The sequence below is a fragment of the Hippopotamus amphibius genome, chromosome 8, assembly GCF_030028045.1.
Source record: "Hippopotamus amphibius kiboko isolate mHipAmp2 chromosome 8, mHipAmp2.hap2, whole genome shotgun sequence".
Taxonomy (NCBI): domain Eukaryota; kingdom Metazoa; phylum Chordata; class Mammalia; order Artiodactyla; family Hippopotamidae; genus Hippopotamus; species Hippopotamus amphibius.
The window spans coordinates 97,705,813-97,731,346 of NC_080193.1; the positions used below are offsets into that span (position 1 = coordinate 97,705,813).

The window sequence follows — 25,534 nt, forward strand, 5'->3', positions numbered from 1 at the left end:
AATCTATATGTAAAAAAAAAACGATATGTAAAAATCCTAGAAATCTACTATTTAGTGAATTTGTTACCACATACATATCCTTGACCGTCTTGCTAAATTCAGTACCTCTGCATCCTCAGAACTATATTTAATATCCTTTCAGATCCAACTATCATGTGAATAGCATAATTACAATTCAGTAAAGAACATTCCACAAGCATTAGAACTATTCATTCTTTCAATAAATGATTCACTGAACATATTATGTTTGTGCACTGGGCTGGTTTCTAGAGACACACAGTGAACCCGGCATGCTCCTTGCTCACAAATAGTTGACAGTCTCTAGTAAGAAACAGACAAGCCATTAGGCAGTTGTGTCAAAGTGTGGGAGGAGCCTTAACGTGTGTAGAGGGGGTGGACCTGGGGCTCCAAGAAGGGGAATGACGTATGTTGTGGGTAGAAAGATGTTCCACAGTTTCTAAACGTATGACAGAGCGCCATGTTGAGCTCTAAAGCACTGATTGTTGCACTTCAGTATTAGAACACACTTGGTTTTAACATGCTTATTTGATTAAGACCATATATCAAACATTGGTCAACTCTTGAGACATTCTTTTCCTTATTCAATGAATTGTTTTGCAGGAGGAAACTTCATGAATGTGCAATTTAGAAATATAGCCTTAGTATTAATTTTTAGAATACCACCTCTGGCAGACATAGCGAATGTTCTGGGACTGTAGGGGACTGGCACTAATATTTACTAGTGCCAGCAGCTTACATCTCATCATTGAATTCTTATGCCAGTTCTCTGAGGGAGTATTGTTACCTCCATTTTAATAATGAGGAAAGCTAGGTTCAGACAAGGTAGTTAACTTGGTCCGAGAGAAAAAGCCAAAACTTGAATCCAAATATATCTGATTCCAAAATCTATGCTTTTTTCATTATACATCACTGTTTTTTCTGGTTTTTTTTTCTTCAAACTGTTTTTGCAGCATACCCCCAAAAGAAATTTGAAAATTGTATGCACCTCTGTTATTAAAGAAGCCTACCCCAAAACTGTTATTTACAATTTTCCCTTTATTTGCCAACCTGGGAGTTTTTATACTTGGAGCAGTGAGCTGGAGTTAGTTCTGCCTTTCTTTTGTGCAGTGGCCGAAGGGCTGTTGTGAGGGACAGTGAGGAAGGAGACCACAGCTGGGCTTCTACCTCTGTGCAGCCCGGGCAGGCCAGGTTGGCGAGGGGTACCTGTGAAGCTGAGCACCTGCCTTAATCAGGTTTACAAAGGCAAACCCCAGATTAAATACATACCTCTCTCCTTTAATTAGGAAAACACTAAAATCCAAATTGCAAAATTTTAAATACAATAGGAAGATCCAGAATCACAAAACTGTTTTACTTAAGCCTAATCCAGTGTTTGTCCTTGTCGGGGACTAAAAGGAAAGGTCAGCTCTAGGAGAGAGGAACATTCTGTTAACACAATGGTCCAATTCCACATCCTGAGGAAACAGGAATGACAAAACATGCCTCCTTGATTGAGAATAAGAAATAAGGGCTCTGACTTTTCAGAATTACCAATCAGAAGATTAGACTGATACTGCCCTAAGACTTAAGGGAAAACAATCAATATGAAAGCAAAAATGTCATATAAATCCACAGAAGGACCTAGGACTTAATTTTTTTGTTTTTGTTTTTTTTTAATCCTAAAATGGCCTCCTATCCAGCTTTCTTTCCAACATCTCTACATATCACTGATCTTCTTTTGTTATTAAGGACATAGTGCTACTAAGACCATCCTGCTTCACACAATTCAGTGAAGATGCCAGTCCGGAATTTTGAAATGTTTCTAGATCATAAGTACATAAATACTTCATCTTAAAAACACTCAGCATGTGTTTTAACATGGGCCTTACAAAATATACCAGCTATCATAAATCAGTTCCATCCTTTCTGTCTGATCCATTTGGCCGTGTTGATTTTTCATGCCACATATAAGCCATCCCCACAGGTTTTCCAGTGTGGAAAACACTGCACTTCAAGACTTTATGACCCCACTCCCATTTGGGGCTCTGTTTAGATGTGGGAGTACTATGAGAAGATTATGCATGAACACTGAGTGTGGTGTGTTTCACACAGTAGGCATTCCGTAACTACTATTTGGTTCAGCTCTCCTAAGTATGTTATTTGCGTTCATTAAGAACACTGACAATGCTTTTTAAAAAAATTGGTTAAGAGAATTTGAAATACTTGCACTAAAAGAAATAAATCAGACAAGGGAAGACACATATTGTATAATATCGCCTAGGATGTGGAATCTAAAAAAACCAAACTCATGGATACAGATGACAGGTTAGCAGTTGCCAGAGGTAGTGGGAGGGGGGTGTGAAGTGGGCAAAATGGGAGAAGAGGGTCAAAAGGTACAGAATTCTAGTTATAAGATGAATAATGTACAGCATGGTGACTAAAGGTAACAATACTGTTTCATATATTTGAAAGTTGCTAAGACAATATATCCTAAAAGTTCTCATCACAAGAAAAATAAACTTTTGTGACTATGTGAGGTGATGGATGTTAACTAAGCTTATTGTGGTGATCCTTTTGCAACATATACATATATCAAATCATCACGTTGTACACCTCAAACTAGCGCAGTGTTATATGTTAATTCTACCTCAGTAAACCTGGAAAAAAATACTTGTGAAGATAGAGGAGCATAGTAAAAGTCTGAAGTAACACTATAGCTTTATATGCAAGGTTGAAGCAACTGACCCACTGTTTCAAGTATTTCTCTGGCGTGAGTGTTGGTCTACAGAAGTCAACGACACGCACTTGTCCTCGGAAGGCATCCCCGAGCACGTGTTCTTCCTGTGTTAGGGTGTCTGCAGCTCAGTGGTTACTCTTCTAAAAGAGTTGCATGTTTTTTAAAGCGCTGGGGGTTTGGAGAAGCAGACTGAGCATTGCTTGGTAGTTTTCCTTTGTATGAAGTAGTCGACCACTTCCTCCCCTCCTTCAAGAAATCACTATTGCACACAGGACCTGGAACTTTTCAACACCAAACTCTTACTGGTTGAGTTAACAGACTCTGACACCACATCCAATCTGCACACGTTCACAGAGCATTTCCTACATCTTTCTATTGAGAACGAACACTGGCCTCATGGAGAAGTCCATAGCAAGTGAGTTTCTGAGAGGGCTTATCCTCTTTTTCACTTTTCAAATCTATTTTGTCAGGTTAGCTTACAGAAAAAAAAGGTCTCCCAAAGAACTCAGTTCAAGCCCCATCGTGTTCATCCCTCTTGGCTAAACTCCAGAAAAGTCTCCCTTGTACTGAAGAGCATGGAGACTCCTCCCAACACCTTGACCTCTGAAACTGGCCTTTGTCGCTTTGCATCTCATTGCTATTCAAACCACCATGCCCCTGAGGACCTGAACTTGTTGGGGCATGGACTTCGTTCTTTGTCTTGGCACCTTCTGGCCTTCTTTAAGCTTCGTGTACACATGAAGCTTCAAATAACTAATTGTAGTCAAACCTTAAAAAGGTTTGTTTGAAAAGTGAAAAAAAACCCAGCTGTACTATGAAGTATAGAATTACTTCTTCACACAGAAGATGCAGAGATGCACAGTTCTCAGCACAACTTGAACAGTCCATTAAGAGCTGTTTTCCATCTCCCTAGTTTCCTTTGGTTTGTTCATGGAAGGTAAGTGTGCAGATGGCTTTGCCTAAGGTTGCGACTTACGTGCCTAGAAAGTCCGTAAGCCGCAGATGTGCCAGCAACCTTACAAGGGAAAGCCTCCTCCATTTTTCTGGGCAGCCTGTTATACAATAGTTTGTCATTTTTGAGAGAGAGTTTCATGTTGAGGCAGGAATTTTTTGATGGGAGTGGGGGGAGTAGAAGAAAACTCCAGAAGAGGAGGAAAGAGGAACACTGCCCAGAAGCTGGTCTTTCCTTGTGGCTTCCTATTTGCTCAGCCTTCATTTCTGTGAGTCCTTGCACAAACAGACTGAATACCTGGATTATGCCCTCATCTGGACCCGAATACACATACATTACATACCCTTTTTCACTAATCAGCCTGACGCATTCCTCTGTTGGTAAATGGTTCCAAAACAAACACTGTCGGTGCACCTAATTAGCAGGTTTGCGGGCTGTGCTTGGCAGTCCTGTTACATCCTGTTCAACAATAGAGAACAACAGCTTTGGCTAGGTTGGGCTTTAGGGAGGGAGAAGCTTCCCCCAATGCATATATGCTTTTTTAATGATATTTCCTCTCTGTGGCTTTTCTTGGGAAAGAGCCACTCAGCAAGTATTGTAATGAGGTGTGGGATCCTCCCAACAGCTAGAGGGAATTTAGGCTCCTCTTCATAGGTGTCTTTGCTGAGGAACCAGTAGTTTCCATCTGCTTAATGTCCTCCCTCCCTCCCTCTCTCTCTCTCTCTCTCTCTCTGTTGTTGAAGAGGAGCACACTGAGGAGCTTTCTGCATGGTTCTCTAATTCTGATGGTGGAGGACAAGGCTCCTTTCTGTGTTCTAGAATCAAAACTAACATAGATGGAAGGGCCTGTGGAGACCACGTGGGCATTTTTAGCATAGAAAAACTGAAGCCTGGAGAGCGCACAGATTTTGTGAGCAGCAGAAGCGGGGGGGCGGGGGGGGGGGGACCTACAAGGTGGAATTCTGCTCTCCTTAGGCCACATGACTGCCTGCTTTTAAATGTATTTATTGAGTCTGTGAAGGTTCTCCTCGATAAAAACTCGAGCACAGTGCTAGTTTTTTTGGCTTTTAAACTTTGGTCAAAGAGTAACTTGGTAAATAACATTTCACCTTGGCCTGGTGGCTCCTATATTCACGTGTCTGTTTCAGAACGTCTGCTAACACAGACAAGACTTCTGTGAACTCCTCAAGGGCTGGCCCGAGCCTTTATTCCATGAAGCCGCTTGATAAATACTGTGCATTATAAACACCGTCCTAGCTGGTGAGGCCGCCATTGTTTTTTGAAGCCATTTGGTCACTTGAATAGATGGCTTTTGTCTCCCCCAGACACATTTCTTACCAAGTTTCTAGCTAGGTGTCTGGTTGATATTATGTTAATCATCTTATCTCTAACCATTTCAGCCAACCTAATTTTTTGTGGTTTGGAGGAGGGAAAGTTATTTACCTCTTGTTCTCACTTTCCAACTATAAAATTAATTGATGTTCATTATAGAAACTGTTTAAAGTACATAAAACCATAAAGAAGAAAATTCTCCATACATATGTATGCATATATGTTTTTTAATAAACTTCAGATTGTATCCAGTCGTTTCAATCACATATTAGAATCAGGAAAATAGTCATACTTAATCCATACCCTTTTACTGATGGGTAGTTTTACGGAAAAAAAATTTTTAATTGGCTCTAAAATTATTAAGATCTTTTTAATAAGTAGAGGCAGGCTAGTCCACAGAAAGATCATTGGAGTGGGCATTCGAGAGCCTGGATGTCATTCCTAACTCTGCCACTGAAGTGCTGTGTGACCTTTAACAGTCATACCCTCTCCATCTACATATCCAGCATGTGACACTATTTTAAGCTCTTATTGACCAAAGAAGTAAGAGCTTGTAAGAGCTTTACGTCAGCTCCATTGCTTAGCATTTTGTATTAGTCTGTTTGGTAGTTTGTCATGAGATTGTCAGTGAAGTTGACTAATTTTTTTGATACAATTCACCCAACGGGATTAAGATATAAATTCAAATTGTGATGCAGTCCACCATTTGGAAATGATGTAAGAGTCATGAGGAAATGGACTTTTTCTGTTTTGCTTACTGCTCCATCCTCTACATCTAGAATAGCACACAGTAAATGCTCAATAAATAATTCATGAATGGATGGTTTATTTTATTTTAGTTTTTCAAATCTGTACTTATCAACCTTTTCTTTTGTTTTAAATAGCTTTTAAACTAATTTCAGGGAAATTGCCTAGTTAAATGTAGATATTGCCAAGATATTGCCAAGACTTCTTTGAGTAATAGTTAACATTCTGTTGTGTATTAGGGACAGATACGTTTTATTGGCCCATTGGGGACTTTACTGTCAAAAATTTGAGCTTTGCTAAGCCACCCAGATAAGTTAATTTTCAAAACATCTTTTAGGTCATTTCTTAGTGTGTGCTTTTTCCTTCCCCGTGGGGCTGTAAATAAGTAACCTGAATACACAATAGGGAAGAGAAGGAGTATTTACCTTTCTATACAAAAAATGTTGACTTTTCAGACTGAGCAGTATGTTCTGAAATGAACTGTTTTTATGCTTTAGAATTACAAGAGGTTCAGTAGTGTCTGGGTTTTGTCACTATATGTTTATGATATTTTGGGACTTTTTTCATCCAACTAATTATAGGAGTACAGATAGTATCCTGTTAAAGTTGTCTTGTTTTTATTTCAGCATCTAATGTGCATTAGCATATCTTTATTAAATCCCTTCAGTATTCTGAATATTAAACCACTCAGTGCTGCATCAGGAAACGTGCCTATGCCATCTGTAGCTACCATTAAGAATCATGTTTGGCTCGTGATTCTTTCAGAGTACTTAAAATAGAGATAAAGGCGCAGTTCATAGATGTTTACACTCTGTTCAAAAGTTGCTGGTTAGACTGAATTCTATCAGAGCTTGGGGAGCTTAGCAATCATTTGCCCATCACCCTCGCACCCTGCAACACACACCCCTTCCCCACCCCCCTGCAGCCCCCACAGAAGCCAGCATCCCCTGACGACACCACACCCACAGCTAGTTGGAGATTCGTGCTGTCACACCCCAGTGCAGCACCCTTTCTGCCGCACCCTGTTGTCAGAGCACCAGCCTACAATTTAAGGGACACACAAAGCATCCTAGGAGGGTAAAAGACTACTACATACCCTTAACTAGTTTCACTTACTTCTGGTGATGGTTGGGGGTGGGTGGGTGTTCTCACCAAAATTAATGGGAAGAATGTTGTAACCTTTTGATGAGAGAACAGGGAACATTAAAAGAGGTAATTCAGGTGAGAAACAGAAATGTGAGAATTGCCTTTTATAAAACCGGTAACATACTAGACTAACTTGCAAATAATGAACTAGTGGCTGGTTTAAAGACTTCATTGGAAGCCACTAACTTGAACTGATATAACTTAAACTAAAAGATGTAGTTCGGCTTTGAGAGTGTGGATGTTGAAGTATCTTAAAGCTATTCTTTTTTTTCTTTTTTCTTTTTTAATATTTACTTATTTATTTGGCTGTGCCAGGTGTTAGTTGTGGCACTCAGGATCTAAACTGCTGCATGCAGGATGGAATTCCCTAACCAGGGATTGAATCCAGGCCCCCTGCGTTGGGAGCGTGGAGTCTTAACCACCAGACCACCAGGGAAGTCCCTTAAAGCTATGCTTTAAGAGGGGAGTTAACACTTCTTCTCTAGAAAGAGATGGTGAAGAGAAAGGAAATCAAAAGACTTAGGCAGGAAAGCAGCTTACGTCTGTGATTGGAAAGGAAAATTTCAGAATCTAGAATTGAGGAGACAGGCAACTTTCCCTTAGCAGCAGGGAAGGCCGGGGGGCGGGGGCGGGGAAGTAGGGACAGGATGGAGTCAGGGTGGGCGAGTGAGGCCTGAGATGACCTGAGGGAGGAGCATGGTTCTCATACAGTGTCAGAAGGAGGCACCAGCTCGGGGACAGAAGGGATGTGTATGTCAAAGCAGCAAGCTTGCAAGGTGGCTTTTCCCTTCCTCCACTTTCCGCTTTCCTGAGGGGCTATGTAAGGTCCACTGTTTAAAAGAGAGACCTAATCAGGGGAACCTTGATACTTAGAAAGTACCCAAGAGCCGTCCTTAATTCTCCTCCCCACCTAGCCCCACCGAAGTTTCTTGCCTCAGTTTTTCTCACTGCGGGTTCTAGAGAGCTTGCCCAAGCCACCTCCCAGAGACAATGAAAGAGAAAAGGCTTAGTTATTAGGAAGCAAGCATGTTGCTAACTAGACGTAAGCAAAAGGCACCCACTGGCTTCCCCCAATGAGTGACCACATTGCTCCCTGAGAGCTTCCTTTGCTGATATACTACCATCTAGCCTTCTCCATCCTAGTCCCGTCTTATGAATATACGCTGTGCTGAAAGAAATAAAATTTTTAGTGACTTCCAGGTGTCTTACATGTCTGTTTATTGCTTGTGTACATAGCATAGCTATTCATAACTATTTTTATTACCGTGATTATCAGTTCCATCCAGCTTTTACCAATATGCAGAGTGGAAGCAAAAGTTCCAGATAATGTTCTCACTGACTCATAGGGGCTGCTAAAACAGGCACTCTTGTTCATGCCTTTCCCTTCATTCAGTGTTACTATGTAGTACCAGGTTTTAAGCATTATTGTATTATTTTTCCAATGCCTGCTTAGTTCAAGCACACTAGGATAAATTTAATTACTAGGAAACTTTTAATGTCAAAGTTTAGACATTATTGAACAATTAAACCATGTTTCCTAATTTGATAAACATGTACACAGTCTGTTAGTTTAACCCACCAAAGGTTAAACAATACCTTTGTCACTATATAAAGATGGAAAAAAAAAAAAACTGAGGTGTTCAAAAAGTCAGATGTCTAAAGTCAGGATTGGTCGTTGACCACCTGAGATGTTTATACGGATGCATCTCTTTTTAATAAACCTAGGAAATAAAACTATAATATAAATGTAGTTGGTTGATTATATACATTTCAAATTCTTTCATTTAACATAAAGATGGGCAGCAGTAAACTTTGCTAATATATTCAACATAGAATGTTACAACTCTCTAGAGTTATCAATTCTGAAGTTGTTTACTTGAAGGGAGACATTTTTACCAGATATACAAATGCATTATAAAACAGTGCAGTGTTGGCATAGGAAAACAGATCAGTGGAATAGGATTTCAAAAAGCATGGAAATATACCCAAGTAATATGGGAGTTTAGCACACAATAAAAGTAGCACAGCAAATTAGCGAAACAAAAATGGATCATTCCATAAAAGGTACTGGGAATCAGATAGCCATTTGGAGAAAGAAAAATAATTCTGGATTTTACCATAAAATTACCATTTTAGCATGTAATTCTTGGAATTACATTAAGATAAATTCCAAATGAATCAAATATTTTAATGTTAAAAAAACCATAAAGTACTAGAAGAAAAGATGGGTGAATATTTTTATCATCTTAAAGTGGGGAAGGTCTCTCTAAGCTTAACATAAATGCAGAAGCCATGAAAGCAAAATGCTTTTAAGTTCATTTTTTTTAATGTTAAATGCCTAAAATTTTATAGATAAAGGCAAATGTAAACAGGAAACTTGGAGAGATATTTTCCACACATGTGACAAAGTATTAATTTCCTGAATATAAAAAAAATCTATAAAAGTCATTAGAAAATGGGCAAAGGACGCAAACCAATATACAGAAAAAATATGCAAATGGCCAATAAATACAAGAACAACTCAATCTTGTAATTAAGGAAAGCAAAATAAAATGAGGTTCTTACATATTAGCTATGGGAAAATATTAATAGATATGAAATGTAAAGCCCTATATAAACAGTAGTTAATATCACTTCCTATAGTTAATATCACTTCCTGTTTCATTTTGCGAAGTCCATGTTTTTGTTCTAAGTATTTAGAATAGCCCTGTCTAATGTATTCGACGGCCGAGGTGTCTTTGGAAATGATTGCCCTAGAGCAGTGGTTTTGAAACTTTTATTAGTCATCAGAATTCTCTGGAGGGCTTATTAAAACAGAGATTGACAAGCCCCACCCTGTAGTTTATGATTCAGCAAGTCTGGCGTGAAACCCAATAATTTGCATTTCTAACAAATTATTTGGTGATGCTGGTTTGGCTAGTCCAGGGACCACACTTTGAGAACCACTGGCCTAGAACACATTGAGTATTAGGAAATGATGTAATACCATCTTGTAGAGAACTGTATTATTGTATTAGTGAGAAGAGACAAATAGGGAAACAGTTTAAAGTAATGACAAAACACTTTGGGTCTTTTATTTGCATGCCTTTCTCCTTTTAAATTTACATCACTAACTTATTCCTAAGCAACTAATCATGCCATTTATAAAACTAGATTTACCTTCTGAACTTTTCTGCATTTTTCTAACGTACCTATGCTTGACAGTTTCTTTTATTCGTGTTCCATTAAGTGTCTTAGTGCTTTGAGGAACTGAAATGTAATATGTTAAATACAAGTAAATCCCATTCAGAGAATTAGATTCCATCCTTACAAATTGTTTCTTTTAAAGAGGTTTACTTCAAAAAACTTGACAGTTAAATTTTTCAGTTTCACATTAAAAAGTTAGGCTGGTGACTTAACAGAAGTCCCTATATAGGCCAAGGTAATTTTTTTCAATCTGCATTAGCCTAGTAATGTTCTTATACGCACTGCCTTTGTCTTAGATGTAGCTAGACATTTCTAAACATTTCTTGGACTCTTAGGTGTTGTGAACTACTTTAGAGATTTTTATAGAAAGTCATTGCTCTTATTTGTAGTTCTTTAATGGCTGCAATTATAATCTAGCTTTCTCCAGAAATTGTAGAAAATTTTAAAATCCTCCTTCAGTTTATTTACTTTCTCTTATATTAAACAAGATTTTCCTAAAGTAATCCCAAAAAGTGTTGGACATTTGTCTGTTGAGAATGATATTAACTGCCAGGTGAACCATTAAGAAAAAAAAAAAAAAACTTAGACGTGTTAGAAATTCCAGTTTTTCCCTATCCCCAAAAAACTATTTCATTCAGGTCAAATCTATTATGATTTTACATAGATAGAGTACTACTGAGAAATCCTGTCACCACCCTCAAATTAGCAAGAAGCAATTATTAAGCATTTGCACTAAAGATAATGGTGAGTTATGGTCCCTAGTAGGGTAGCAAAATTAACAAATGAATTAATTAACCCTTGTTTACATTCTATTTCAAAGCCAAGATTTTAAGTAAAGCACTTGTCAAAGGTATTAGCTGAGCTTGGTTTACAAACTGTAAGTGCAAGACCTGTGAAAGCCAAATGCTTTGTGGGCTGCAATCAGGGGAAAAAACCTCCCTTAATTAACTCCAAGGATTAAAAGGTAAATAAAAAGATCATTGCAGGGCATACCAATTGTTCTTCCCAGATTTGAGTCTTAGCAGGTATTTGGGGATATACTGAATAACTTAAAGGACCACATGGCTAGTAACGGGGGAGGAGGGCCAGATTTAAGTCAGAAGACGGGAATCAAGTCCAAAGTTGGTCGCTGTTTATTAGTTCTGGGACCAGAGAAGCCACCAGTTATTTTATTATTTCATTACATTTTTATTTACTGACAGACTGACATATTGAAAAAAGGAAAACAAATAGGAGAGCTATTATAAGGATAATTTATGTAAAAATAGGGGCAAAGGGCCATACAGATGTTGCCTAATTTAAATATCTGATTTGATTTTACTGTATGTGCATTTTACAATGCAGAACTACTAGAACAGATTTACAGATTAGCACATACATGCCTTACTCTGCCAGACATTTGGCCAAAGGAGCTGGATCTTTTCTAGTCTCGTATAATTCCAATTACACCATAAGAATCCCTTTTCAGCCCCCACCTCCCTGCCCCCAGCCAAAAAAAAAGAAAAAAAAATCATAGTGAACAGCCCTAAATATGATAGACCCAAATGCAGTTCATCCCTCGCTCTACAAGGAGCCAGGACAGTTCTGTAATCTGTTTCCAGACCCTGTACTATTTCCTCCCCTTCCCACCTGCTTCTCCTGGGGCAAAATAGAGGGGTATCTGGAGAGTGTGGATTTCCTGGCCCAAGGCTTGACTGGAGGTGGTGCTGCAGGCAGTGGCTGTGAATCTTGGACCCTCCCCACCCTACCACACCAACCAAAATCAGTTTCTTACTGAAATTGTGTGTTAACGTCTCTTGATTTCAACCCTCCTATTTCCCGCGGAAGGATAAATCTCTTAGATTCTACTATCTGTTTCAGTCGTATTTAATTCATTTTACCTTTGAAAGTTTAGTAACATGGTCTGTGTATTCTTCTAAACAGCATACATATATGCATGTAAATACATACATAGCACATATACACACATACGTAGGCATATGCTGTATATGATACTGGCTGATTTCCTATTTAAGCAAATTATGAATTGTTTGCTTACATTCGTTTACTTACTGAGGAACAGAAGAAAACACCAACCCAAGACATTAAAATAAGCAGGCCCCAATAACTACCTCCCTTAGCTAGGAGATGTAAATAATCATCTTGGTTTCTTGGAAAAACCAGTAATAGCTAGTGACCCCGTGGGGCGTCTTACATAGTAGCCGTACACTAGACCGCACTCGCATGCCTGGTAATGTGCACTTATTTCCGCACCCCACCCTTTTCGTTGTGGGCTCTACCAAGTGGAAATCAGCCAAAGCTCTACCCTGCTCTGTGGGCCTGTCTTTCACTTGTCAGAGATCCAACCAAACGAAGCCTGAATTTCAATCCTCGTGAAATATCTGAGGTCATTGCCTGAGCCAAAAATAAAAATGCAGCAGGGGAAGAACCCAACATGAACAGAGCAGAAGCATCTCAGTGACCTCAACCTGGGGCAGAGGCCTCTAGCAGCTTCCTGTGATCTCCTTGTGTGCAGCTAGAATCTGGAAGGGCACAGACAAAGCCATCCTCAGCCTATCTCTAATTGGTCTCACATCATCAGTATTCCAGAACAGGAAACTCTCTGCAGCCAGGAATTCTTGCTTCTTTGCCCTAGTATTTGAGAAGCAAACCTTTTTCCCTGAACATATTTAGTTCTGTTAGTTTGTCACAGGTTAGTTTTCTTGAGTTTGATAGCTGTAATAAGAACATCCTGTCTGATCTCTTGGCAATTGACTATTCGACTTCTAGGTTCTGGACCTCTCTTTCGTTTGCCCTAGGTCAGTAAGCTAAGTTTTAGGTCAAAGACTGTTTATAAAATGTATAGAGTCTTGTTCGACGGTGCCTTTATTAAGACAAAGAATTAGATTTGTGTTGCCCCCAAATGGTGGAGATTTTCCCCTGCCCTTGTCCCAAGGAAGGGGACCAGTTTGCTGGGGCACACACAGATCATTAGTGGCATTGCCGGGACTTCTCTGGTGGCACAGTGGTTAAGAATCCGCCTGCCAATGCAGAGGACATGGGTTCAAGCCCTAGTCTGGGAAGATCCCACATGCTGCAGAGCAACTAAGCCCGTGCGCCACAACTACTGAGCCTGCGCTCTAGAGCCCACAAGCCACAACTACTGAGCCCACACCCCACAACCACTGAAGCCAGTGTACCTAGAGCCTGTGCTCCACAAGAGAAACCACTGCAATGAGAAGCCCGTACACCTCAACAAAGAGTAGCCCCCACTTGCCGCAGCTCGAGAAAGCCCACACGCAGCAACAAAGACCCAACACAGCCATAAATTAAGTAATTAATTAATTAATTATTTTAAAAAATGGCACTGCCTCCTAGAGCTTCTGTAGAAGCAGTCCTTGAGTTACTCCTTTTCCTCACACATCCTCTGGTGTATCCAGTGCTGATAGGCCCCTGGTCCACACCAGTGTGTCTGTCCCAGTGTTTAAAACACAAAAGTACTTCCATATACGGTGGTACATGACTACTGCCTGTGGCCAATCCCTAAAAAATAAATACTCTACAACATTTAACAATTCTGGGGTTTTTTTCTTGGGGAAAGGGATGCTGATGAAGATTGGGAGAAGGCTTAAAAAGGAGTTCTTAATGTTTAGTTGAAATTTTATTTGAAGGGGCAGAGCTAGCTCCTTTTGACCAAAAACCTGATTATCAGAGCTGTATTAGTACATATAAGCTATTTCATAGCTTGATTAATCAATGCAAATAAATAAAATTTAAAGTAATGCTCTTCACTTTAAAGCTCACCTCATTCATCCCCAGCTTGTCAGTTTGAGATTTTCTGAGGAGGGGTCAGCAAGGCTATATTCCCATTCATTCATCCACAGGCCTTCCGGCAAGAAAGCTTTAGAAAGAGGAGGATAAAACCCAGAGTAGCTTTTTTCCCCCTGCACAAAATCTGCAGGTTGGAAGGAACCTTAGATACCATCTAATTCAACTTTCCCTTTGACTTGTGTGGAGTGTGAGGTTCAGAGATGAAGTAACTTCCCCAAGATCCCAGTAGTGCTAGGGCTACTGGGCGAAGAACTTGGCACTCCCCTCTGCAGTAAGTGGCCTCACTGATATTTTACTGGTCTCCTTTCCATTGTAGAAGTTGTTAAAACCTAACTGCTTCACAATCAGGTAAAAGCAATTTATTTTATGGGGCAAATACAAAAGCTTTTGGTTTGGGTTCTCTAGATGGCCTAGATAGGGCATGAAGAAGCAAAGAACTCCGCAGAGAAACCCTCCAGAAGTTCTTGACCAAAGAGCAAATAAATGGGTTGGAGGGTCAACCATCAAGATGGCCTTTGGGGAGGATGGGGAAATCAGAGCGAGCTGACAGAAAGTTGAGGGTTACTAGTCAATGCACAGAATTGTGCCATGGGTATTGACTTCTTAAATGATGCCCTAAATTAATTTTAGAAACCACAGGATGGTTAATGCTAGTGAGTTTCAGCAGTTTTAATTAAGTGATGTATTAAAATACGTATTTGTGAAAATGGTATGAGTAAATACACTACACTGGAGCATGCTGATTGGTAGGTGCATAATCCCACAGGGGACGCTTGCAGATTCCACCTGGGAGGGCACTGTTGAAGTACTCCCTGGGTACCCGCTCTGGGATGCCTTGTCCAGGTAGGTTAGGCCAATGGTTCTCGACTGGGAAGGTCTCCCTGCCCCACCAGGGGACTTTGGGGCATTTGGCAGCGTCTGGAGGCACTGACGGGGGAGGAACGGGGTTTGCCACTAGCATCCCGTGGCCGGAGGCCAGGGGTGCTACTCAACACCCTACAGTCCTCAGAACAGCCCCCACGACAAAGTGCTGTCCATCCCAAACTCTCAGTGGTGCCAAGGTTGAGTTGAGATCCCTGGATTAAATGAAGCAATGGATGTTTTCAAGAAAAAATGGGAAAACCCACTGGATGGCCTTGGTCAATAGCAAGCATGTGTCCTTGCAGTCACACCCTGTGTGACACAGCACTGGGAAGGGAGGCCTTACCGTCTTTATTCTCCACGGGCACAGCAACAACCAAAAAGCAGTGAAACTGCTGACGGCTCAACCGGATGACTCAGAAATGAAGGTGCTAGTTTTCATTTGATTTATCACTAAGGAGCGCCAAATGGACATTGCTCTTTCATTATCTGTGGCAATTTTCTGCACAGATGATTACATTGGTAGATTTGCCATATATAAAAGACGTGTTCCTGAAAGTTATGTGTGTTAAATTGTATTTTAAATACAGTAAGGATATTCTGTAAACACTAAGGAGCCAGTGAATCTTTTTAAAGAAAATTTCTTTTTAAGAAAGTCCTATTCTCAAAGAGGAGCATACCTATATATTGCTTTTTTAATGTAAATATTTTTCCTGCAGATTACATTTTTATTACAGAGCTCCATAACTCCTACGTGAGAAACAGTTTCTCTTCCTCCTTCCCTTTCTTGCCCTCCTTCATTTCATTTAAAGAGAATACTGGAGGGGAAGTTAACAATACAGTCTCTGAATTCTGGAAGTCATTGATCAGTCTGTCTACTATACAGATCAAAAGATGCCTGCTGGGTTACAAATTGTTAGAAAAAATAGGACTTGGTTCTATTTTGAAATCATTAATTTTTTTATCTCAGACTTTTTTTTTTTCAGTTACTGACCTTTGGCTGGAAAGAGCAGGTGTACTTGGTTCCTCCATCACCCCATGGGTGTTTGTTGCACCAGAAATATCTGATAAGACTCAACCTCTTCACTCACAGGGGTGAGGGGGGTATCAGCAGAGATAAGGGAGTGGTACTGAAGGAACCCAGCCTTCTCTCCTTATCAATCACTGCCCTAGGGCAACATCCCTAGGTGTAGATGTCACTGACTAACTCAGCAGGGCAAAGAGGGCAGGACGGAGGAAATTTATTTGATAAACTTACCATTCATATCACTTCAGTGGTAGGAGGTTACAGACGTGTGACCCACTAGGGACAAAGCCACTGCCACCGGGGAGGAGCCAGCCAGACCAGAGAGGCACTGGCATCTGACTTTCACTCTTCAGCCCCACTCTGCCTGGGAAGGAGGGAGGGACTGAGGGCAGAGACGATAGAGGTGACCCCACCATGGTGACTGCCCAGCCAGCGCAGCTCCGGTCAAGAAGGCAGGTACCTGTGTCACCGTGGGAGGTGGTGGCACCCTTGCTGGCCCCTCAGAGCACTTGCCATTTGAATGGCCCTTCCACATACCACCATCCATTTTCTCAGAATCCCAGGGAGTAGCAAGGAGGTCATTGTGAGCAGCACTTTCCAAATGAGGAAGCCAGAGCACCAAGAACGTAAATTCCATGCCCAAGATCACTCAGAGGAAGATTTGAGATTTGAACATAAGGATTCTAGGTTGAAGCCCTGCATTTCCCTCGGTGATGAGGCACTGCTCTCACTTAGATGACCAGGCCTCAGTACCAGCCTTGGCTGAGCTGCCAGGAGTCCTGGCTTCCAATCACAACTCTGTCTTTTACTCACAGTGTCCTCATGAGACAACCACTAGCCCTCTTAGAACCTCAGTTTTCTTCTCTCTGAAATGAGGGGGCTGATTAAGGTGTCCTCAGGTCACCATGGTGACATAAGTGGAATCAGGCTGTAATGAAGACTTGCAGAAAGGCAGCAGGTAGCTGCTTACAAGGAGGGAGACTTCTTGGCTATATTATTAAGCATTTACCAGGTGCCAGGAACTGTGTAAACGCCTTATGCATTATCTCATTTGAGCCTCACACCACCGGATGAGGTACATGTTCATGGAAATCCAACTTAGCCGATAAGGAGGTTGAAGCTCGGGGAAGTGAAGTAACTCGCTCAAGGTCACTGTCTTAGTCAGCTCGGGCTGTCATACAGAATATCGCAGACTGGGTGGCTTAAACTACAGGTGTTTATTTCTCACCGTTCTGGAGTCTGGAAGTCCCAGATCAAGGTTCAGCAGGGCTTGGTTTCTGGGGAGAGCTCTCTTCCTGGCTTGCTGCCTTCCTGTCCCCGTCCTTACACAGCCTTTGCTCTGAGTACACTCAGAACAAGAGAAGGAGCTCTCCGTTGTCTCTTCTTACAGGGACACGAATCCTGTCAGATCAGGGCTCACGCTTCTGATGTCATTTAAGCTAAATTACTTCCTGAGGACCCCCACCTCCAAATACAGAGACATTGAAGGTTAGGGCTTCAGTATAGGGATTTGGGAGGCGCACAATTCAGTCCATAGCAGTCCTACAGGCAGAAGGCAATTTGATGGTGGGATTGACACCAGACCATCGCACTCTGCTTGCTCTCTTAACCGCTACGATGCTATATGTGGCCCAGAGAGCTGAGCTGGGGGTAGAGACTGCTGGGTGCAGTGAAGCTTCTGTCTTTGATCCCTCAGGTGGTAAATACAGCCCCTCCCCTCCCCGCTCGTGTCTCTCCCTCTACATCACTACCTTCTCTCCTGGGTACGAGGGTGGATGGGAAGATCCTCCTTGGACCAAACTTTCTGAATCCAGAGTAGTAAGTAAGTAGCAGGCCAGGGGATGGTGCCCCAGTGACCCAGGACTGAAACTCAAAACACTAAAAGAAAAGCAAGAGACGTAAGGCTGAGCCCTAAGGACCGGTTCCTTCACAGCCATCTCTGGACCCGGTCCAGTGCTCGACCCTCCATGGATGTTGCTGCTTGAACAAAATCATGTGGGCCCAATTCCCTGGGCTCCTGGGATGAGGTCATGGTCAGTTGTCACTCATGTGTGGAAGGATGAGAACTTAATCCACGTTGGCAAGCCACCCCCTGGAGCAGCTATAGTTGTGCTTGTCAGTTACTCATTATTAAAGACTTCGCAGTAAAAACAAGCCATTTAGACTCCTGTACAGGCTTCCACCAAGCCAAACAACAAACTAGTCATCCACCTGGAATGTGTCTTCTCTATAAATTACAGTATCTCTGTGCTGTTGTTTTCTTCCTAAAAAAACTTCTCTTCCCCACTCTCTCATGCTTTACTGTTCCCACTTGTGTTATGAAAGTAGATTTAGAAAGGTTGAGGGGGTTCCTAATGTTTAAAAATCTCAGAAGAGCAACACACCACAGGATACCGTTCAGAACATGAAGATGTGTCATTTTACCTTTGCGAAGTGTCAGATAAAGGCAGGGAACCACGTGGCCCTTGTTAGCAGAAGTGGAGAGTCACATTTTCACAGCTGTCACGCATGGGCTGTCACTGGTGCTGGGAGTGTTTTCAGCTGGCAGGGCACTTCACTCATATTTTCTGTCACTTCACCCTTCAGTCACTACCCGCACTTCTTTCTCAGTGGTGCTAACACACGGACCTTCTACATCTCTGTCCATCATCACCATGACCACAAAGTTGCTACCTGACTGCTGACTCCCCTCCCCCCAGAAACCATAAGCCTCCCCCCAGCTAGTTCTAATCAGGGAGAAAAAATAACTGTTTCTCAAGTGAAATTCAACCTTGAGCATTTTGGAAAAGGGAAGAGCCCATTGCTATGAGTCATGTCTCTTCCCAGGGGCAGGGCTGGCCGGAATAAAAAGCTGTGGCCCAAGCTACACAGAGGCCACTGGACTTCCGGCATCCTGCCCTGCTCATTTCAACCTGGCTTATCATCTCTGTGGTTGACTTTTGCAGGTGTGAAAGCTGTGGAGCCGTTTTCCACTCTGAATGCAAAGAGAAGTCTGTCCCCTGCCCGAGGTGTGTCCGCCGAGAGCTGCAGATGAAGCAGAAGTCTTTCTGGCGGAGGCTGAACATGGACGAGAGCCTGGAGGAGGCTTGCAACATGTTTGAGCTGTCCTACCAGAACACCTGACTCAGCGGGAGCCCAAGGCCGGGCAGTGACCTCTCAACCATCCATCAGCCCCAGTGGCTTCCTAACTAGCCAGTTAGACCCCTCTGGGAGCAGAGTACGTCTCATCCTCAGCTAGATGTAGAAATATATTTATAAATGTACACACACACCCCTATACGTCCTGTACGTATGTTCTGTATAAGTCATTGTCCTAAAGGTCCACGGACCTTTGTGGCTCAAAAAATTACCAGTAGCCGAATTACACTTAGCCATGAGTCTCAGCTGCTCGCTCCCAAGCAAAACGTGGTTTACACACAAGGCTTTATGGTTCAGACTTTTGGGGGGGCTCTCAGGGGCCATTTATTACACAGGACACAGGAGAAAGCATTGCCTACAGAACAACAGTGCTTCGAGTTCTTTTTGTGTTATTTATTTTTAGCCTTCACAGAGGATGAAGTAACTGAGGCAAGCACCCATCATCATATTTCATAAGAAAGTCTTCGAAACACAGCAATGACTCCTGGATCCTTCCAGAACCCAGTGTCCCTGGCTCTCACCTCGGTGTCTCCGCGGAGGCAGGAGTCACCTCAGCTGAGTTTGATGGCTTGGAAATCAGGAGTGCGAGCCCCCTGTGAGAGAAAGCACGTGTCCCTAATTTATCAGGGGAGCTAGTGCTGGTTTTGAAGTTAATCTCAGAAAGGGTTTTGCTTGAGAGGACACCTCAGTAACCTACATGTCGATCTGTTTGCTGATACGCATCCGATGCCTGCCCAGGGGTGTGGTGCTCCACGGTATTTGCCAGGCTGGAAACATGGCTTCCTTTTTTTTTTTTTGGCCCACAGGCTTAGTAGCTTCGTGGCATGTGGGGTCTTCCTGGAGCAGGGATCGAACCTATGCATTGGCAGGCAGATTCTTAACCTCTCTGCCACCTAGGAAGCACAAAACATGGCTTTCTTAAGAGCAGTCTTCCAGGCGTTTCATGGGTAACAGTTATGATTTTTAATGGTGCTGGCCTGAGGAAGTTGCCTAGGATTGTTGTTAAATACATCAGTTTGTAGACCAGGAGGTCAGATATAGAGCACGCACATTCCAAGAGACGGTCTGCAATTTCTTTTTGCAGAATCCGGTGTAGGTGATTCCCACCTAGTCATCATATTTGTTGTTCATTGTTCTTCACTGCCCTTTCATTTTGACTTTTAATTGGTCCATGTAACCACTCCAGCTTTCATATTTTTTTTGTTTTGAAAAAGCTTGGAACTTCAAAATATCAACTTCAGACTATTAAGAACATACCAAACTTACAAATATAATTAATGAATTGAATCTAATATTATTTAAATAAGTATATATATATGCAATTGCCACTATAAACTGAAGTGAAAAGTGCTAGAATAATATCGTAGGAATAAGAAGTAGGATGAATTGCTTAGGCGTTTGGCAGGGGGGTGTTCTGCCTCTGCAGTGCCCTTCTAAGAGCCAGCGTAGCAGCCACTGTGACCCACAAGGCAGATAGGATGGCACTGGAAATCATGGCTCCCATTCCTCCCACCCTCTTTCCAGAACAGAAAAATAAGCTTATATTGAAACAGTTCTCAATAGGCTGTATGAGAAGATTCTGTATGTTTCCACTGAGCAGATGCCTTCAATGCCTTCATGGTTTAGTAGTTTCACTACGAATAGAATCTGGAGAATCAGTGGCTCACAGAGTCCATGGGACATTTAACCCCACTGCTCCTTTCCACCGCACCTGGCTCCCTGCAGATCCCAACTCATGATGCTTCTGTCCATTTACGCAGACTGTTAGATGTGAGGATTTCACCTCACAACCCATGCCAGTTCCTTTGGCCCCAGACCACACATTTCAGTGTAATAGCTCAGCACCAGGCATGCATTTCTTTTCTGATTATACAGTAGCTGTAACCAAGGCATGAAACCTTGTTAGAAGGCCAGGACCCCATTCATGAGACGGCTTATGGTGCCTTTCACTCTTAGAAAAACAAGTTGACGCCCCCCAACCCCCACCCCGCTACGTTATAGAGACGGTTGCACGCAAAAGAAAAAGGGTGGAAAATCTCAAGCGCTTGGCAAACAGGCAAACAAATTTGATCATCTCCCCTTTCCTCCTCTCTTTCGTGAAATACAGTATTTATATTTTCCAGCCTCAGAGAAGATAGCAGAACATGATCTTTCACAAGAGAATTATAGACCTGCTTATTATAAAACAGATGTGCTCCGATGGCAAAGTGCCTTTTCCCTCCGCCCGCAGCTCCGTCACTGTAGCTTACTTCTGCCTTCGCCGTAATTAATGGATCTGTGATTCCGACTGTCAGCAAGGCCGCCCCCAGCACACTGCACTTGAAGACCTGAAGTGCAGGGCCATCTCCTCCCCTTCTAGCATGTTCGCTGTATGTACAGAATTTCCTGTCCTATCTCATAGGCACCCAGGGTCAGACCCGCTGACAGTCAGGGTGACATTCTGGATCTTTGTTCTCAAGGCCTTTGCTTTCACCAGGCCCATTTAGAGGCGCTGCTGAATATTGGCAGTCCCTGGAAACTCGTAAGGAGAACTTTCCACCCACATTGTTTTCTGCTTATTTTCAAAAGGGAAAAAAAAAAAAATGAATGTGCTATCACCATCAGCTACCCAGAACTGGACCCGTACCCTAGCTGCTTCTATTCTGTCTCCTCTTTGTGGAGCCCCGACAGCCTGCCCAGTGCCAGCCACAGGGCTACATGACACCCTCAGTCACCACCACCCAAATCTGATAGGCCAGAGCAGAGCTGGCTTCGGAGTTTGGCCCACCACGAAAATTCAAAATTGCCCTCTTCAGCCCAGAATACCTTAGCGCACATGAACGCCCTTACTGTTTTCAACGCTAACAGATTACTTAGTGCACTGTAGGTAATTGTTCGACTGCTCAGAAACTTGAAACAAAAGCAAATCTGTGGATTACCACCTCCTTAGGACCAAGCTAATATCTGCTTTCCCTCATGGTCCGTTTTTCATCCCATATTAAATATCATGCACATAAAGCACATGAGAAAATGGCCAACTAATCTAGAGCTGGCAGCCAACTCAGGCAAACCTCTTTTCTCTTGAAAGGCCCACTCCCTGGTGTATCACTTGAGGAAATCCTTCCTCACAGCGCCAGAAACTCATGTGTGAGACAGTCCAACCCTGGTGAAATGTTGGCATCTCACCCTGCAGTAAAGAAGCCAGTTCCTAAAATAGACCTCAGTTTGCATCGCGGCAGGAAGGCCACAAAGTACTTAAAAAGCAGTCAACTGGGATGGGAGTCATGTTCTTTCCAGGGCGGCTCTTTCTCGAAGTTGAAAGCTCTTTATAAGAAAACCACGTAAACGCTCATCTTCCCCCTTTGCTTCATTGCCTTTTCAGGGGACTGACTTATAGTTGTCTTCGTATTTGTTGTGCTAAAGGGTAATCTTTTTAGGAGATTTAATACTTGATTAGCTGAGAAGGCAGTCACTTTTGGATTCTTCTAGAATAGGCCCCTACGGTAAAGGGAGTATCGCTAGGACTTGGGATTTGTGGTTTCCAACCAACCCAGTGGTGTCCTTCAGACTCCCACCGAGGACTGCTGTGATTTCCTTCTGGCCGCAGTGATAGCTGAGCTGTTCGTATGGCTCCAGCTGCTGTAGGCAGCCTTTGCTAAGCTGGAGTGAGTCCCCTTGCATGGAGTCTGGCATCTGTTTTTGTCTCTACATCTGTACACACTGAACACTGACACTGGATAGTTTCTTCCCATGCCTTCTCGAAAAACCTTGGCTTCCAACCCCGTGGCTTTGTTCTCTACCCATGAGCCAGAAAAGGCCTTACATAAATCACTACATCAGGGTAGGACTTGAGTGAGGCCGCAAATATTTGGTAACATTTCTGCAGAGAGGCATTCATCTGAGGGAGGCGAGGTACACGCGGCACCTAATTTAGGGTGAAGCCCATGCTGCTCTTGTGTTTGGGCAGAATCCTTCACCCCCACTCATCTGCCGCACTTGATTGAAATAACTGGATTGTGAAGTAAAGCTTCAACTCCTGATTCTAATACTGCCTGGATTTTATTATTTTATTTTTTGCGTCTCCCAGCAAAAAGCGATGCATGCAGTTTTCCCCCTCATTTCTTGAGTTTTCTGCCTCGATCCTTTCCTTCCTCTAAGATAATGTGAAAAAGTAGAGAATGGGGGACAAAGCTTAAAGAAGCAAACATGCCCTTGGTGGCCTGAATTGAGTCATCGGAAGCACTGTCCGTTTTCCCTTCCCAGGGCCTTGTTCATGACCGGGTGTTAACAGCACAGCTCTGTGTTGTGCACCCTGCACCACTCTTCTGCCTTCGGTCTAGGAGAACTAACTGCCCTGCGTAACTACGTGAGCAAGGTGAACAAGCCCTGCTCGGTTCATCTAAACAGACAAATGTGATTTCTATCATGTGGGACAGTATTTCGACAGTTAAGTCCCAGCAGTCCAAGTCATGGTCAAACTCTAGACAGAAGTCAAAAGAAAAGTGGGAAACACCCTCCCAAGCACACCCACAGTTGTCAGGGCTTTTATTTTAAATGGGATCCAAGTGACGTGATGGAAGGTGCTGTTAACCTCAAGTGAAAAGACAGCTGCTGTTTGGCTTTGGTTCCTGCCTGTGCAGAGAGATGCCATCTTGCTAAAAAGGTCTGGAGCGAAGCCAGTTGTTACCCATGTAGAAGATTCAGGCACCTGCAGCAACTGTTAGCACAGCAAGATTCCCTCCTAGGCCACTGAGCTGCAGCCTAGCCTCTCTGCCCTTCCCTGGATCTTCCTTGCCCCAGTCCGGAGCCCAGATTCAGGCCTCATGGCTGGTAAACTGGCTGGTGGACCACTGGGGCCTGTGGCTTCCGCCCATGGTGGCCATCGCATTCGTTTCTTTTCCCCGTAGGAGTACCTGACAGTACTGCCTAGTGCATCTAGGCTATCTGACCCCCTTGAAGCCCGCAGGACCCTTTGCCTCAATATGGATCACTTTGCTTCTTCCCTGCTGGCTGCTCTTTGTACAGGCAGACTCAGAGCCTACGTATTCCACACGCATGTCAGACCTTTCACCTTCTTTTAACCTGGTGCCTTAACCTCATGCATACAAGGATTCCTGATTGTCAAAGCAGACTGGTGGCAACGCTACTTGGCGCCGTTGACACTTACCAAGAAATACACAAGATACAACCACATACTGTTTTAAGTCTGTTTTATGCTGTTTTTGGAATCACTCTTTTTGCTTGCCTGCTTGCTTTCCATTTACCAAACTCAGGGGAATGTCATGATGTCACCAAGGCCAATGGTTAGAGAAATTAAACCGGTTTTTCAGATTCGAATCTGTAAAGTCAGTGAACTCAGCCTTTTTCAGGTGAAAAAAAATTACACAAACACAAGGATTTTCTTTTCCTTTACTGTACAAAGGTTTTCTTTTATTTTGCCACCTGTTTTCCAAGTGGGAAGCGAGAAGCCTCTTGGATGAATTGTGGTGAAAGCATTTCTGTGTGGCATGGGCAGTTCACCAAGCTATTAAGTTAGACTCTCATCACCAGAGGCTTGGGTTCTGATTTTGGTCACCTATCAGGATCTTATTGTGAATAGCCTATCTTAGAACATTTAAGGAAAAAGATCTGTCCATAGGGAACAGTAAAAGGAGGGAAAATATGTAGGCTGCAAATGAAGAGTGTTGAACGCGGAGTGTGGAAGACTTCTGCACAACTTGTTCTTAACGCTCCTGGGTCAGATCGGTGTTATTTTCCCTTATTTCTGCTCATGCTGTACAGAACTGTCTAAAATTTGGGGTTTGGGCTATTATTATGTCACTCTGTGTTGAGCTATTTGTAATATCTAATGTGGTAACTTATATACGTGTTGTTTCTGTGTTCTGGATTTTATTGCCTTTTGTTTTGGCATAACATCCATATTTTTGTTTACATCATTTTTTAAGTATCAGTAACTGTAATAAGATAAAATGAAGCTGTGTTGTGGACAAGACCCCTAGTTTTTATGGTCATCTGTCATATAATTTAAGCGCACCAGTTCCTAATGTGTAAAGTTATCTCTCTCTCAATAAACAATGCAGAAAGTACTTACTCTTCTCCTAACAACTTCATTAAAATGCTGTTTTGGCGGGGGTGGTGAAAGCCCAAGATGAGCCCTGGATGTTAATGCAAAGTCAAGATTTGAACTGTATTGGAAGTGAGCTACTGGGACTTTAAAATAGCTCTTAATATATATTTTTTTTAATTGAAGTAAAGTTGGTTTACGATGCTGTGTCAGTTTCAGGGGTACAACAAAGTGATTCAGCTCAGTGATTAAGGGCTATTTTATATATATATAGCTCTTAATCTTACAGATAGACTTTGGTTTTTTCCTAAATTCTCCAATCTCAATATTCTCATCAGCTATTCCTACGCTTATGAAAAATATAGTGTCACTTTTAAGTTGCAGATGTAATAGGCCTCATTTTGCCGAATCAGGCTGTGATTTCTTTCGGGTCTGAGAAAAATGTGCCTAAGCTCCCGCATGGAGTGTCTGCCACGACTCTTCCCCAAGCCTTCTTGCCCTGGTCTCATCTCGCCACCGCACTCTCCAAATTAGAGGGACAAGTGCCAGGCAAGA

At 42.5% G+C, this 25,534-nt stretch overlaps 1 protein-coding gene across 4 annotated transcripts in view; it reads left to right on the forward strand.

Moving 5' to 3' along the window:
• The window catches only part of PLEKHM3 (pleckstrin homology domain containing M3), a 198,023-nt gene extending 174,021 nt beyond the window's left edge, over positions 1-24,002 (forward strand). For 3 of the 4 annotated variants that reach the window (XM_057745975.1, XM_057745974.1, XM_057745976.1), the window contains exon 8: positions 18,744-24,002. In XM_057745975.1, the coding sequence (XP_057601958.1) occupies positions 18,744-18,921 (178 nt within the window). In that variant the 3' untranslated portion in view covers positions 18,922-24,002. The remainder of the gene's footprint in view (positions 1-18,743) is intronic. The other variant, XR_009055126.1, reaches the window with a different exon arrangement.
• Positions 24,003-25,534: the final 1,532 nt, after the last annotated feature.